This window comes from Poecilia reticulata, chromosome 15, assembly GCF_904066995.2.
Source record: "Poecilia reticulata chromosome 15, P_reticulata-male-v2, whole genome shotgun sequence".
In the NCBI taxonomy this organism is placed as follows: Eukaryota; Metazoa; Chordata; class Actinopteri; order Cyprinodontiformes; family Poeciliidae; genus Poecilia; species Poecilia reticulata.
The window spans coordinates 21246835-21263527 of NC_088844.1; the positions used below are offsets into that span (position 1 = coordinate 21246835).

At 39.1% G+C, this 16693-nt stretch overlaps 1 protein-coding gene across 2 annotated transcripts; it reads right to left on the reverse strand.

Annotated features, from left to right (window-relative positions):
* Positions 1 to 5664: 5664 nt before the first annotated feature.
* ly6pge (lymphocyte antigen 6 family member pge) lies at positions 5665 to 16642 on the reverse strand. 2 transcript variants are annotated; one of them, XM_008430151.2, is made up of 3 exons: positions 10650 to 16642; positions 8729 to 8845; positions 5665 to 7196 (listed from the first exon to the last, which is right to left on the reverse strand). In XM_008430151.2, the coding sequence occupies exons 1-3, from the start codon at positions 10738 to 10740 to the stop codon at positions 7015 to 7017; spliced, it is 390 nt and encodes a 129-aa protein (XP_008428373.2). In that variant the 5' UTR covers positions 10741 to 16642; the 3' UTR covers positions 5665 to 7014. The 2 variants fall into 2 exon arrangements, with proteins under 2 accessions (XP_008428373.2, XP_008428374.2); XM_008430152.3 differs by having other exon boundaries at positions 12550 to 15769.
* Between the last annotated feature and the right edge of the window lie 51 nt (positions 16643 to 16693).

Below are 16693 nucleotides of genomic sequence, written 5' to 3' on the forward strand. Positions count from 1 at the left end.
ACAGCATGAGGAGTAGAGCAGCTACTCCTCTGCATCGATAAGAGGGGAGCTATATATCCCTTTTGACAAAGGCACGCCTTGGGATCACTGAAAATGAGCTGCAGAGTGTCGCTGGAGAGATGCTTCTTGACCTGTTGTCACTGATGCCTGATCTCGCATAAAAGGCAGACAAAGGTTGAAGGGGTGGGATGCATTTTTACTTTACTTCAATTTTTCTTACATTATTTAAAAATCACCATCGGATTAATGAGTTTATAAATGTCTTAGCCTGCTGTACACTGCGTCATGCCAATTTCTTTTTTCTCCTGAGTGAACTCCTTGTTGTCTTGTTATATGGGCCCAGGCTCACAGAAGGTGGGCCATTTAGTAATTTCAAAGTAGCTGTGACTGACGAACACACTCATTGCACTTAATTCTTCTCTTTCTCCAGCCTCCGTCTGCAGCTGACCCCTCCACTCCTTCTTACTGCGTCTTTTCTCTTTCCTGTTTCAAAACCAGAAACAAAAAACAACTTGCAGCCTTGTGTCCAGAATCTGGAGGTAGATCATTTTAATTCTGCTTCACAGATCTTTTTCAAAAAAGAAAAAAAAAACAGACCTGGAGACCCCAGAACCGGTGACCGCTTGGTGAACCTGGGCCGACCAGCCAGGACTCAGGCACTTGTAAACACAGTCATCGTCTAACACGCACCCTCCCGCTTCCACCCCTGAATGCTTTTGTTCCCTTCCCACATTAGCACAAGTGCTTTATGTTCACCAGTTCATGTTCTCTGATTTTGTGACGCAACCAGTCACAGCGTGTCCTAAGTCAGTGATCTGTCCATTCAGGTTCATTTTGAGCTTGTTTTTTGTTATTGTTTACTTTGTAATGCTTGGTCATTTCTGTGGCGGAGTGCATCCAAAATTCAGTGCTCCCATGAAAGCTCGACTGAAAACCGCTCTTTCTTCAGAGACAGGACTGTCCTAGATTAACAGGTCAGCTCTTGTGGGCAGGACCTGGATTCCACTGGTGGTTCATAAGTTCATTTCATTGTTTGGAAAGACGCTCTCAAAAATGTTGAAAAACGTCCAGCCTGTAATTCAGTGCAGAAAAAGTTTAACGCAAACAACTTATTATTTGTAACAAAATCACCAGCGGCAAAATTATTTATATTCCAAATAATTCCTTTAAATTAAATTTAACAAAAGAACATTTTGGATTTTTATCTTTTTCTTTAGTAAGTGAATCAGAGGCTATAGGCCCTTGCAATCCATGATTTCAGTTTTTTCTGAGGTATAAATACGAAGAGACACTGAGGCCCATATCTTTTGGCCACCCAGTCCTATTATACTGGATAGCAACTGAAAAAAAAAATTCAGTGTTCACAGAAAAAAATAGCATCTGGGCATCCTCAAAGCCTTTTTCACAAAGTGCAGTTCCAATACAGATTTCTTCAAGCTGCCTCTAGCCTTGTAAAAACCAGCCCTTTACCCTTCACTTCACATATAGAAGGTTGAGAAATGATTGCTTGCTGGAGACAAGGATTCTGTTGAACCTTTAAATTTTACCCAGTCACTAAAATTCGCCCGTGGCGGATGTGATGCGCCAGTTTGACGCTATGAAGCTTACCGGTAATTGCCTGCCCATCCTCCATTACGAAGAGAGAAGTGTCAGCCCGAATGTCAGCTGTTAATGTTAATTTGATATTTAGAAGCATGGACAACACAGACTGTACGGCTTCATTCACTCCCTACAGCCCCTAACTAAAATTACAATTTTACAATTGTAAGACAGCTGCAATCCCTGTGTAGCGGAGAAAATCCATGTCATCGTTAACAACTTCTCTTTCTGTTTGCTGATTGACTGGGTTGAAATTCTACCAGAGAAATCCAGCTCAATGGGGAAAATCCCAGATGGAGCACAGACGGGAGATGAGAATCAAGGCAATGGCCTGGCTAAACTGTCTCTGGTCCTTCACAAATTAAGGCAACAACGCCCCTCACTTCTAAGAGGATCGAGAAACCAACATCGGCTTGGCATGGAACTTACCAGTGTTGATATGTGGTATTGCATTTAAAATGGGAAACCAAAAACTCCTAAAACAACAGGCTTAAATCAACAGGCTTAAATCAAAGGCTTCTGGACTCGCTCAGTCCAACACGACTCGCTCTCTAGCTGCGTGATTTTAACGCAGCTAGAGAGCTGCGTTAAAATCACTGACAAAATATGTTTAAGACAACCCAGAATATGCTTTTGTCTTCATTTCACAAAAAATAAACTCCTATGATATCATTACTTTTTGGAGTCTCGCATAACTTTTTTCCTTTGCTCATAAATAATTAATGATAGTGATGAATAATGATTGATGGTAACATTAGAAATACTCCCTAAATTAAGTCGTTCAGGTGTGATTTTGTCGCCTGCAGTGGCAGCTTTTCAGACTGTTTCGCATTTTAATTTTACACCCCCATGAAGCCACTTAGTTGATAGCAGCAGTTTTTATTATCATTAATTAATTTATTAAATCATTAGGTTCAGAAGGGCCCCTGTTATGTCATTCCTAAACACTGTTTTATTGTCTTGGGCGATGATCTCATGGTGTATTCATGCACACCTTGTAAACTACATTATCCTGTTGATTCTCAGAAGGTTTATGAAATACCTTTTAAAATATTTGAAATGTAAACCAATATCTTTCACAAAAAGTCGATTTGTTGTTGTTTATTTAAACTACAGTCTGTTCTGAAGTAATGGTTCTGTGTAAATGAAGTGATGGTTGAAATTTTCTGATAATAGAATTTTTGAATTTTGTAGTAAATTTTAAAATAATTTGCAGGACAGACTAGGCGTTTGATCAGGTTTGATCAGTTAATACCAAGACAAAACGGTAAGTCACCTGGATATATTCAAGTGTGTCATTTATGCAGTGATAAGATATCACTGCATAAGTAACTTTGACATGTTATCCAGTGAATGACTTGACTTGAATGCAACAGTTTGTGAAGAAACACATCTCAAATGAAACCTCCCACTTCTACTCAACATACTCCGTCCCTGTTGCTTTTTAGAAAGGAAAAAACTCTTTTAGCCTCTGTCAGTAAAGTGAATAAGGGTCATTTTTGCATCTGTAGTAAGATGACGATGTTACAATCTCATGAAATGTTTTGAAAGCTGTCCTTTTGACAAATGGGTGCCTTACAAAGCATTCACAGCAGGAGGGCCAGTAATTGTGCTGCCAGTCAGATTGACCTTTTCTGCAACAGTCACTCCAGGTAGGTTTAGTTTAAAACAATGAATCTATGTGGAAAAGTACCTCATGTCCACTGTTAAGCATGGTTCAGAATCTGTAATGCTTCTTCTTTGCCAAATATGAATCATCATTCGGTTTTTCAACAGAATGACAACATAGAGCAAGGTCAACCCAGAACTAAATACTCTAGGAACAATTAGGAGAGTAAGGAGAAAAGATAAATGAACTGGACACACACGACTCTGGACAATGTAGAAAAAACAGAAATCTACAATGTGTTAGGTCTATCGATACAAGCTAAAGGTTTTTTTTCAATTTGATAGTATGATACAGTAACATATGTCATATTTTTGTGGCACTTTTTGACACATCCTTGCAAGAGGTGTAGGTAGTTTCTTCTCCATGCCCACACACATATTTTAATTTGTCCTAAATAATCTAACCACTGCTGCTAGAGTTTGTTATAATTACAAGTGCCATTCAGTCAGCAAATTTACTGTTACATTTTAAGAAACAATGTGTTGAAAACCATAAAAGAAGTTCTTTAAACCAAAAGTAGGGAAGTGGGACTTCATATGATGGAAGATGGCTATTGCAGAGAAACGTCAATCTTTTCAGGTCGAATGAGAACATTTTCACAAGTGTAAATCCTTCCTATTGGAAAAAAAAGAAAATGCACACCAACCCACACACTAAGACAACAATCTGTCAGACATGTCAGTGTGAGAGACATTCAGTGACATTCTAGCAGAAAAGCTGTTTGGTTTACTTTAGAAAGCACTGTACTGCAGGCAGGACTTTTCCACAGCTTTGCTACTTTGCGCATCGCCTCCCTTAAAGGGCAGCCAGCTCATCTTTTTTGATGACTGACAGTGGGATTTGCGGCGATAATGTCTTCAGGTGCCAGAGGATTGGGATTAAACATACTTCAATTTTAAAAACGGCAAAGTTGCCATGACAATGACCTTCAGTTTTTAGCTCAGATGGCGGACATGTGGCGAGCCGGCGACTGCCTTGATATTGCCCAGAGACAGCTCCAATCCAGCGGGGGCTTTTGCCATGATTGCGCTTTCAAATCCCGTGTTGAATCTGAAACTCTGTCCTCACAAATGTGTGTGTGTGTCTGTGTGTGTGTTGGTGAGGAGAGAAGATGATATTTCTGCAACAGCCATGCAGTGTAGAAACAGGGCAGTCTCACTTCAAAGTGAAACATGAGAAGAACTACGAAAAATTTAAAGACACCTGCACATAATCTGTGACCCACTGACCCACCATCAGAACTTAAATGTAATAGCAACTGCATCTCTTTTCAAGAGTCTTTCCAAATAAATCTGATGAGGGCTGACGAGGGGCCTGTTTGCGGACGTGAAGAGCCTGGACCGAATGGGCTTCATAAACTCACGGTTTGAGGTCAGTGTCTATCCCTCTGCAGGGCAATCCCTTCACACTCTCACACCTGCCTGTCAAAGGAGAGAGCAGCAGGACATCGCGAGAGGAAGCGCAGCAAAAGGGAAAACAAAGAGTTGTGGCAATACAGAAGAAGCAGAGAGAAAGCAGTTGCAGTTTTTTTTTTAAATAACGTCCAAAGCCCAGCAGACAGCAATAAAACTGTACAATGATTATCACTATTGACTAAAGCTAATCTCTGCTGAGCCCACGAGGCGTGGTCGGTCGATATGAATTGCAAGAGTTTTGTAAATTTGATGGCGTGTGGCAGCTGGACGTTCAAGTGTGACTAGACTGCCCCACAGTGGAGGCTGGGAGAATTACAAAAGCAGACATGCAGGAAGAGACGTGGCATAAAGAATTCCTACACAGTCTGGAAAAGTGTAGAATTTAACTAGTATTTCACAGATTTTAATAGATATGGCACAAGTCATTCCAATATGGGAAAATTGTTTTATTTTCAAACTTAATTACCTATCCCGTTCCATAAAGGTGATGTCCATCCGTCCATCCATCCATCCATCCATCCATCCATCCATCCATCCATCCATCCATCCATCCATCCTTTAAACCTAAGAACACTGTACCAACTGCGTCAAGCATGTTGTTGGCTACAGGATAATAAGGCAACTTCGTGTTGCATAGTTTGTTGTTCAAGTTGTGTTGTGCAATGGCACAAAGTGGTTGGATTAATGAAGATGGAAGATTTCTTCCAGATTGTTCTACCCAGAATCAACAGTTATTCAGAAGGGGTGGGTATTTGTTGTAGTCTTACTGTGAAAACTGTTGATGAACTGCGACAATAATAAATTCCAATTAAAGATAATTAAAACCTCCGCACCCCTCCAAAATATTCAGCATAGATACCAATTTTTTTCCAAGTTGGAGAATATGTAGTAATTTTACTTCAGTTTTATTGTTTTAGTGTTATGTCCACTATGAAAATGAATTAACTTAATCATTAAATGTCTAAAGTTAAATAGACGTAATGATCTGATGAGTAAACCTTTAATACTCCGCAGAGAGGACAAGAGGGTCTTTATATCTTCACACAATAATTCACTGGTGTATTTAAAGAATCCACAGTAATAAATGCACATATTGACAGGAATGAACACTCTATTCATATTACATTCACCTTTTCATTATTTCAGATTAACAGCTCTAAACATAAAGACACAAAAAGTGACATACTTTAATGTAATGCACATCAAAACATGAATTCCTTCAGTCAGAAATGCTGCCACCTCTTTGTGAGGTGTGTCCAGATTCTGTTCACAATGTCAGAAACTCTGTAAATAACTTCAAAATGCAGCAAATTTATCTCAGAGTAACACATCTGGCCACAGGCGTGAACAGTGTGTGAGAGGCTTCTTCTCACTTCCTACCAGGAGCGTTGATGTGACTCAGGTTGGTGATTGGCAGGAAGGAGGCTAATAACAAAAAAGCACAGAAAACATGCCAGCTGAGTACACTCCTTGGTGCGATTTTAAACACAGGACTGTTTATTTCAGCGCAAACTGTGCTCAAACACTGGAGTGTTTAGATGTGGTAAAGCATCTAATATGGGGTTCATCATTTTTACAAAACAGAAAAGGGAGCGGAAAAGCAGAATTATAAAATGTTTATATACCTTACAGTGCGTTTAAAAACAGGCCAGAGAAAATGGCAAAATGACTAGCTTTTTCTGGCTGTCGGAGAGCATCGCCCCTCCTCCACTTGTTGCTGCACTGTTGGCTGAGATAAAGCTTTGTAACAAATGATGTTGACAGGAGCTAAAATCTTTGAAGCTGATCTATTGTTGTAATTTTCATGCGAAATTTGTGAACTTGTGTCGGGGGTTAGCCTCACATCTGGCGGTATAGTTCAGGGTTAAGTCAAAGCCTTGAAATCCTAACAGTAAATAGATTTTTTTCTGTACAATATTAATATAACTAAAAATCGATATTTTGAAGCAGCAGCAAATAATTGTTGCTTTTCACTTTATAACTAAAAGCAATTAGATCCATTTTCTTTCAAATGTTGAAAGAAAACGTGCAAATGCCATGACAACGTGGTATTTTTACTCAAGATTAGCAAACTGGGCCATGCCTATCTGCCATCAAGTTGACTGATTTATTTATACGGTTCATAAGCATTAATTCACTGCTCGGTATGCAGCTTTTTCTTAATGTCTTGCACTCCAATAAATACATTAACCAAATCTAAGTGGAGTAGTGGTCAGTAGGATGTCATCAGGAGTGAAAACAGGCAGTCTTTTTGGCATTTTGTTGGCATTTGAATGCTGAATGGATTCTTGTTGGCATGATCAGGTTGTCTGTGTGTCCTGTGAAAAAAAGTCAGTGCAAAAGTAGCAGAAGAGACAGCAGCCAATAGCTGAATCCTGGCAGCGGCGAGGCGAAGCTTTTAATGTTGCAGTCGTCACTGTAGCAGCAGTGAACTCTGACTCCTGGCGCTCTGTATCCCTGGCTGCTGACCTGACTGCAGAAAGACTTGTAGGAACACGACTTCATCACGCCGCCTTATGAGACACACAGAAATATATGTGAGAGACGCATCCATTTAACAGCTGTCTCACAGAAGCCAATCAGCACACCACAAGTGAAAACAGCTGTTGCGAAAAAAAAGTACTGCGTTGCTACTGACAACCAAATCAAAAGATTACTGCAGGCATCTGGGATGAAGGGATATTTTAAAATCACTGCAGGTTTGATAAGAAACTGTTGCGACCACAGGCAACAGGATTTGACATTTCACACACCTTAAACATCTTGAGCTTGGACTCTTACAGGTAACTAAAACACCTGTATTTGACCCAAACTGTTTACAATTAATTTATGATTAGTTCTAACTTTAAATAGTTGGTAATGTGTTAGACTCAGTTTTCAGTCCTGGGAAAATAATTTCCACCTCGTCTACTGCTGGCTTATATTTCTCAACTATCTCCCTTAGTTTTAAAGAATGAGGCAGGAAAGTATAATATTCTACTGGTCTAATTGTTTTTTTTTTTTTTTACTACAGATTGAGTCGGGGGGAAAAAGTAACAAAAAGGAAGACTAGTGTAGCATAGTCAAAATCGAGCCTAATCTGCTTGAGAGATTTCAGTTGCATGATTTTGTCATGTAATTATGTGACCACTTTAAAAGATAACTGTTGCAGAGATATTACTGTGTCAGTTGATCTGAGAAAGAAAGCAGTAAAAAAAAAAAGAAAAAGAAAACGGATCAAGAGACCCAGACTGGTTCACTGCAGTGGTTTTCTTTTGGTGCTGAGAGTGACGTCCCCAGGCGGTTAGAACACTTCCCTCTTTGTTTTTCTCTCCCAACCTCCCTCTCAAAGCTAGCGTTAGATATTATAGCTCAAAATTTATTGTCCAGGCAAACACCAGTTACAACTGTGGGTCAAATTTTTACTTTTACCAGTTTAACTATCAAAATTCAGAACATTCAATCTCTTTAAGTAAGCTGCCCTTTAAGTAAGCTCTTTCATTTCATTTTTAGGATATAAAAACCTTACAGTTCTAAAAGTAAATATAATATTAATATCATCATAATCCTTAATCATGTGTGATTAATCTGATTAAATGAATATTAGTTGTGATAAATTAACATCTCCCCAGTCTTTCTTTAAAATGCACTATAAGCTTGCGCCCCAAAATGGAAACAATTCCTCCTTCAGATTAAGATTTAAACAAGCGATTCTTAGTTTTGTAAAACTTTAATAACTTATCAAATACTTCAGTCTTTTTTCTAAATAAAAAAAATGAATAAACTAAAATGTTTATGCTGAAGCACCACATGGTGACCTAATTAAGGGTATTTGTCAAGTAGAGGCAAAAAGCTTCATTTTCTGCAAAACCTCAGACCCCCTGCAGGTTGGGACGTTTCTCCAGACAACAGCAGGTTGGATTTCAGCAAACACCATCACACACAGTCATGTGCACGCAGGCAGAACCAACACAAAAACGTAGTGTAAATGCCGTCTGAATGACAGAATGTAGAAACTAAATGCGCAGAAGGAGATCCTGACACCTTCAAGAAACAGCAGACTTACTGTCATGGCCCACCACCACCGCACAGGCGTCAGAGTAGCTGGGACAGGACTTGGAGCCTTGTCGGTTGCAGTTATCGTTATTAGAGCCCATGCAGGTGTAGCACTTCAAAGCCTCGCCTCGATGGGACAAAGACAAGGTCAAAACAAGATGTTATGCATGTTTTATTTATATACATATATATTTATATATATATAAGGGTTCAGGATGTCTGAAGTAAGGTTCTGTTTAAAAGGTTATTGGCTAATAATACTTTATCTGGAGTAGAAAATTTTGTGTCTGCAAAATCTAGACGGACCCAGAGGCTGAAGCTAATATCTAGTCTAAACGGTACCAAAAATAAATCATTTTCAAATATTGTCAACCCATTTATGTCAAGTATGAGATGCATTTATTTAATTTGCCATGCAAAAGTGGATTTGGGCTTATGTGACGATGCTTCTAGGGTTCATAAAACTGTTGCCAAAACCGCTATGATAATTTTGAGACTGGAATTGTTTCAAGATGAGAAAGAGAGATATTTACTGTGAGTAAAATACTAACTGCTAGAGATGTGCCGATCAGGTTTTTTCCTGCCGATACCGATCACCCATGAGGGCCGATCACCGATACCGATCACATAATTATTATTTTGTTTTTTTTTATCATAAACACTACCTGTTACATTATGTGGAAAAAGGAACCATGAATTCACCTTAATTTAGACAAAAACTTGTTTTTAATAACTTTTTCCAAGAAGAAAACTAAACAAAACAGGCATTCTGCAAATTGTACTGCTATCAATAATACTATCTTTAACAGACTGATAACATATGAAGGCTCTGAAGAGGCTAAATAATGTAAAGAGTCAAAATAAAACCTCTCAACATTGCCAAAAAAATTCAAGTATAAAACTTAACATTCAAAGGCAAATACAGGATCCATTACAATAAACAATCCAGAGTTACTGAATGAAAACTTCCTGATAGCATGGCGGCTAGCTGATTACTGCTAGTTCTGAGTGGCTGTTTCTGACTGAGCGGAGTAATTATGCAGAGCAGGGAGGAGATCGATTATTTTTTTAGAGATTATCTGTCTCATGTTAGGACAGCGAAAGTTTTAATACGCATGTAAAATGTATTGTTTTTAGGTTAGATGCTGCAGCTTTAAGCAGAGGTTCGGTGTGAGAGTCACTACCAGGTGGAGCAGAAGCGGCGCTCCGTCTGCGAAATATTACTACCTGTAGCGCATAGCAGCGGTTCAACAGTGAGAGCAGAACCAGCGTCTTACATCGCCGCTCAAAGACTTAAATAATTTTGCGGGTTATTTGTTTAGCTTTCTGACCGTCATGCTAATCCGGGTGAGTGTTTGTAGCTGTGCGCTGCTTTACCTGCTATCTGATCCTCCGCATGTCTTTTTTACTGCAGTGAGCCTCGATGTAGCCAAACTCCGTCAAGTATAGCATTGTTTTTATGTTGTATTAGCTTCGTTGCGTTGATGCATTTTGACCAGCTTCAATTTTCCATCGCAACACGCAAACTTCCCCATTCACTCAGTGCGTTATAGTTCCACATCGCTTAGGATTTGTTTCTGCGCGTTTGCGCAGTGTGAAGGAAAGAGACGACCAGCTGCACAGGCAGGCTGCGAAATGAGATGCAGGTGATCGGTATCGGCAACAAGAACCAATGATCGCCGATCACCGATCATGCACTTTTTCATGAAAATTGGCCCGATTATGATCGGTGACCAATCGATCGGCACACCTCTACTAACTGCTAATTACCTTTAAACAGAACCACACTTCAAAACCTAGCAACCCCAATGAAGCCCATCCTGTTACCTAGAACTGAACCTCAGCTCTAGAATGTTTGGTCAGCTGGTTTTACCGTTGTATGTGCTGTACAGTGGCTGCTGGAAGAGACAAATGATTTGTTGCTGACTTACCATTTAGAGACCAGTTTGCTGCATCCTTATTGGTTGTGTAAGAGGCTCTACTTATGCTTTTCAAAGATGTTTGGTTATGTAAATAGTGCATCTGTTTGTTTCAGTAAATGTGGAATTGGGACGGGGGGTGTGGCCAGCAGCAGCTTATTTGGATTTAAAGTGACAACAGGCCCTAAAGCAGCTCATTATAAAAGGAGCTCAAAATCGGCCAAACTGAGCAGACTAAAATCTCATTAAATAAGAATGATTTTGTGCAAAAAATGTAATAAGCACGTTTTGTCCTAACCTGTTCAAGGAAGCATATCAGGTCACTTTTAAACTACTGTTGCTATTTTATTAAACCGCTGAGCAGATCTAAATTTTGTCCTACATTCTGTCCTCAACAATCTACCAAGATGATATCGGTACCGATGATTTTAAAGAGAACATTTGCAGGTGCCCAACGCATTGCTCTTTTTTCAACAGTTAATGCGGTATCCAGGGCATGGCCTAGAAACCTTAAAGCTGCAGAAACGGAGAGTTGGCTCCAGTGATGCAGGTGTAAAGCATGACCAAGTCAGCGTCTCAGACAGACCCCGACTCTTGATATCTCTATTCACACAGGATGTACTTGATGAGCGTGCACATGCAAGCTGTGTAAATTTCCAATGTGTGACAGTCTTCCGCTGATGCAGTGAGACTAAAGCGAGGAGATGGCGTTAATTAATCCCTTCCCTCGTCTCGCACAAATCTTCCCAAATCTACCGGAAAGTTACAGCAGTTCTGTCCACATGTTTAAAAATACTTATTTTTCCTAAACTTCTAATGCCTCGGGAACCAGTTTCAGCACTTAAAGCACTTAAATGCCTTTCTGTGCCCTGATTTCTTATCCTAAGGAAGGAGCAGCTATTTGAAAATGAATTGACCTATGCAATGCTATAGATTTAAACGGTTCCTTTTAAAGCCCTCCATCCCCGTCTCCTTTATTCCAGACATGCAGTCTCAAACGCTGCTTCCTAAGAGGATCAGAGCCGAAAGGCACTAAAAGCTTCAAACATTCTTCACAGCAGCACATCTCTTGTATTTCGCCATCAAAGTTGCTTCCTTTCACCTCAGATGTGTCTCTCTGACAGACGCAGGTTTGTCCCTGTACAGATATAGTTCAGACAGTAGACGTACAAATCAAACCAGAGGGTCGACTCTGTCACTATAAAGGTAGGCTCTGTTAAAGAAGGAAATCACAACTTGAAAAGTATAACTAAAACACTAACAGGAAACAAAGATTTCTTCATTAAAATGGTCCTTGTTGCTGGTTTTCTTTGCTGCTTATCAGTGCTCATCTGTGTTTTGGCTTGGCATTAAATATCTCCCACTGAGTGTTGCTGACCCCAATCTATCCCCACTGCACAGCCGCTTTCCACACATGCTAAAAGTATTAGTCTCCAGGCCTGTTAAGAGATTAGCTGCTTTTGCATGTTGGTTGCAGGAGAGGAGGATGAACTGCAGCGAAGCAAACAATTATTAGAATCCCAACAGAAATCAACCTCCAACAACAGTCATAACAGGAAATACCATTTTACGTTTTAATGTTGAATATTTTTTTAAGCAGTTAAAAGATACCTTTTTCATGGAAATAAAACAAACTGTCGCGTTGTCCTGTCCAACCATTACCTTTTAAGTGTCACAATGTAAAGGGAGTCGTCCACCAAAAAGCGGAGACTAATGTACAGAGAAACGGGTAGCTAAAGAAGTGCCTGGACTAATGTACAGAGAAACAGGTAGCTAAAGAAGTGCCTGAATGGAACAAGTCAAATAACAGGTGGAGAATTGTTTTAAAGTTCCTTATTTAGACAAATACTAAAACCAATTTGTAAAAAAAAAAAAAAAAAGGGTGGAATATTAAGAGTAAAATAGTTCTTACTGTAAGTTGGCAGCAGGAACACAAAAAGCAGCAATAATAGACAGTAGTGGACGATCGTCATGGTGCTGCCACTCGTCTCTCCTTCTGATGCCACAATGAAAAGCAGGTTGTTTGCTCTCTAAGCCCTCTGAGCTTTATCTTGGTATTTAAACGAGCTAATATCTGGTCCTGCCTGAGCAACAGATGAGCAGCTAGCATTCACCAAAATGATACTAACAAATGCATAGTTTGGATAACATTCTTTATATTCCTGTTACATAGTAGTAACATCGTACTATTACTTTTATAATCCTTTACAAACAAGGTTGTGCTGCACAAGTAAAAGAACAAGGCAATAATTGTTGCAATTAAAAACGTCTAGATTATATTTTGTAAATATCATGAAACTGTGGATTTTTTTTCCTCACAATTATCATACTGTGAGCATCTCTACTGGTCCATGCCCAGGGGCGGATCTAGAAAAATATCTATGGGGTGGCAAGAGGGGGGCAGGGATTTTTTCAGGGGTGGCAGCATATGCCTATATCCCTTCTCTCTTGGTCTCTCTCTCTCTCTCATCCTCTGAGCTCAGTCCTCTACCAGAGGCCTGGGAGCTTGAGGGTTCTGCACAGTATCTTGGTTTACCTATTCTTACTTAAATTAGGCTTATATGCTTTACTCAAGTCTCACTAAATTGTTTATTCAACTCAAGTAATGTGAGTAATGTACATGTTTGGCCTGAGAAAAGTACAAGACTACGTATACATATAGACGGTCATCTATGTTTTGTCATCTTTCACAAAACTTTAAAAGGATGAATTTGAAATAATGGTAAAGTACCAGCGGGATACCAAACCGTTTTCTAAGTAATATTTCCAATTGTTTAAATAATTATTTTAATCCCAAATTCTTCTCTGCAAAATAAGAGCATGCATTTCAATCCTTAGACATCCCTAACACGATAATTATGAATAATTTTATTTTACGTTGCTTATTTTAATGAAAATGTAGGTTTTACACTAATTTTAAATCCTAAATGTAAATTTAAATTTAAATCCTAAATGTAATTTAGGTGATATTAAGTCATCCTCATATGAAAATATAATTAAAATTTTATATAATCTCATCCTCATCCTTAATATAACCCATGTTATAATAAACAAGTAAAATTTTTATGTTGCCCCATCTGATTCTAATGCCGACACTTCAAATTAAAACAAAACAGTTTCAAAGTGATCTTCATCCTCTTTGATTCTAAATAAACCCAAGTTATAAACAACCAGGCAACATCTGATTTCATCGTCTTTGGTCAAAATTAAACATATCAAAAAACCAAGTAATTTCTGAAGTTGATTTTCTCTTTTAAATGCATATTTAAGGATAACAGGACAGTGTAAATCTTCACTCTCCTCTTCGGTCACTCGCCAGTGGACCAGCAATAGTTCTTTGAGTGGAGAGCCGTTCAGAAACATCTAAACTAGCTGTTGCTCTGGACATTGTCCTCTTTGGTGTCAAAAGTTGAAGTACTTGATACTTGAGTGAAGTTTTGCTGCTCACTCTGTTGCTGTGTCAGATTTAAAGTCATGATCTAAATGGACGTTACAGACAGGTCATCCTTCACAGTGGTTGATGTGGATTCAGGTTGTTCCTTCCTTTTCGCCCCTCTCCCCCAACCTGTCGCGGCGTTGCTGCAGCCAAATCCTCCCCCGTCTTTCTCCTCTGGCTTCCTGTCAGTCCAACTGGTTTTGGCGTTGGATCTTTGGGTTGTCCAGATTGTCCCTCAGGAAATGTCCATGTTGTCCACAAATGAAACAAGCGTCAACAGTTCAGAGTCCTCTTCTCTCACAGCTCTGAAGCATGTTTAGCTTTTCTTCCTCTACGCTGATACTGGACAGCAGACCAGCTGAGGTTGTTAAAGCTCAGTTTCACGCAGTTTTCTGCCCAAATGCCCAACAGGAGACTGACAGTTGTCCCCTGCAGGTGATGGAGGTCTTTTTTGTCTTCTTGATCCTCCAGACCTTCTCGATCATTTTCATTGGCTGGTTTTGTAGGAGGGACATCATCTGGTCCATGGAAGGACAGGTTTGAGGAGTTGAGGTCAGAGGTCAGAAGCACCACGTGAGGCTCAGACAGAAGAAAAGAGAGAAAGCAAATAGAAATCGATTAGGGTTTGTTTTGTCATTTTCCTTGTTGTTTTCTATACATATATATTTATATTTATGGATCTTATTTTAAACTTCTACGTGATCGTATAGTTTTAGTCATTTATTATTCATCCAGTATTATGCCTCCTGAATGTGGAACAGTTTGTCTGAGAAACCTGAGGGCTTATTGTTGGTACAGCTCTTAGAGCTGCGTTTAGTATGAAAGGGTCCTTTATAAATAAAATTAATTAATTGATTGATCCTCTTAAGAAATATTTATTTATTTATTTATTCAAACCCACAAAAGAAAAATTAAACATATTAAGGCCTGTAATTTATCAAAGAATTATGTTCAGCATTTTATTCCAAACAATTCACCCTGAGGAGGAGATTGTGTGCTGGAACCACTAAGACCCATTCTTCCTGAATTCGGTTGGATTTCCTCTTTAGGCTGCAAATGTCTTCACAGAATCCAACAAATCAACTTTGTGGTCGCTCTGCCTCTTAATCCTCTAAGACGGGCCTTTATTTCCAATAAAGGTCTTTAGGATTCTCTAAAGGTTTGGTTCCCTCAATTTAAAAAACCAAAACTCAAGGAAACACCTGCCTTATTGACCTTCCTTGCGGCTCGTGTTTAGTCAGAGTGCTGGATTTGGGATGGAACCCTCCATGCAAGGTTAGTAGCTTCTGAGTCTTAACATCTGTGATGTTTATCTCCTCCATTGGCCAACTAGTTATTCTTGCAGGGTATCTGATTACTGGTAAGGCATAGCTGTTTATCGCACGGATCTTGTTCTTGCCATTGAGCTGGTTTTTCAGGACTTGCCTTATTCATTGGAGGTATTTGGCTGGGGCTTCTTTCATTGTCACCTCATCGAGGTTGCCATTTGCTTGTGGTATTCCCTGGTACTTGTAACTGTCCTCAATGTCTGCTATTGTTCCTTCTGGGAATATATATATATATATATATATATATATATATATGCATACTTTGTCTGAGTATCTTCAAGTAGGTTTGATTTTAACCAGTGTTTCACCTTGCAGTAAACTACATTATTTTTTTCTTATGTGCACAACTATCAAATGTTTCAATGCAATGTGAGCCCAATGTGAAATACAATGTGAGCCCAACACTGACACTGTGAGTTTCTGTAACAGTATATGTTGAGTAACTCAGGGAAATAACATGAACATACAATATTTAGGGCTCTCCAACAAGCACCATGATGTGCAGAAGTGCTCACATCCCATAATTATTTCTAGCATTTGCAGTGCTGCAGCCACAAATTTCAAGATATTTTACAACAAAGGTGATTACTACAGATCAACACAAAAACTGCTGCATAACTGTAAAGTGTAAGGAAAATAATTTGCAAACCTTCTACCTTTCTGATAACATTTTAAAACTTAGAAATCTGACTTGTTATCTGGGCCCCGTCAGAGAACTTGGGAACAGGAAATTTAACAAAGCAAGTGAGATCAGATCTGAACCTGTCCGAATAATATCAGATGATACATAGGGTGCTCACAGAAAGTAACATTTTAAGGCTGCTTTTAAAGCGGGTGTTTCTGCTTTTTAACAGAATTCATTTAACTCAAAAGAGTTCCAGCCAATTCTTAGGAGTTTAAGATAAACAGTGTTTTTTTCTCATTTATGCCTTTGCAATGATTCTGCTTGAACATCTCTTTCTGTAAATATTTCTGTCTTTGTTCTGTAGACTATACTCGTTATCACAAAACATTAGGCAATATCAAGAACAGTTCGTTATAACTACAAAATTTCTGAAGAAATTTAAACGGGACCTGCCAAAGTGTGCCCGTCGGTTGGAACCCAGCACTCTGATGCTAAAAATTAGCCTCAATGCTAAAGTAAGCTACAATGTGCTAAATAGCATGTGGAGAGTCACAAGCATGATTAGTCCATTGATGCATCAATGTGTGTCTGCGTTCTTCAAGAACACAGGGTGAAAGTCAATTAAAATCTTATGTTTTTGCAAAATCCCAGCATAACAGAGCAGTAA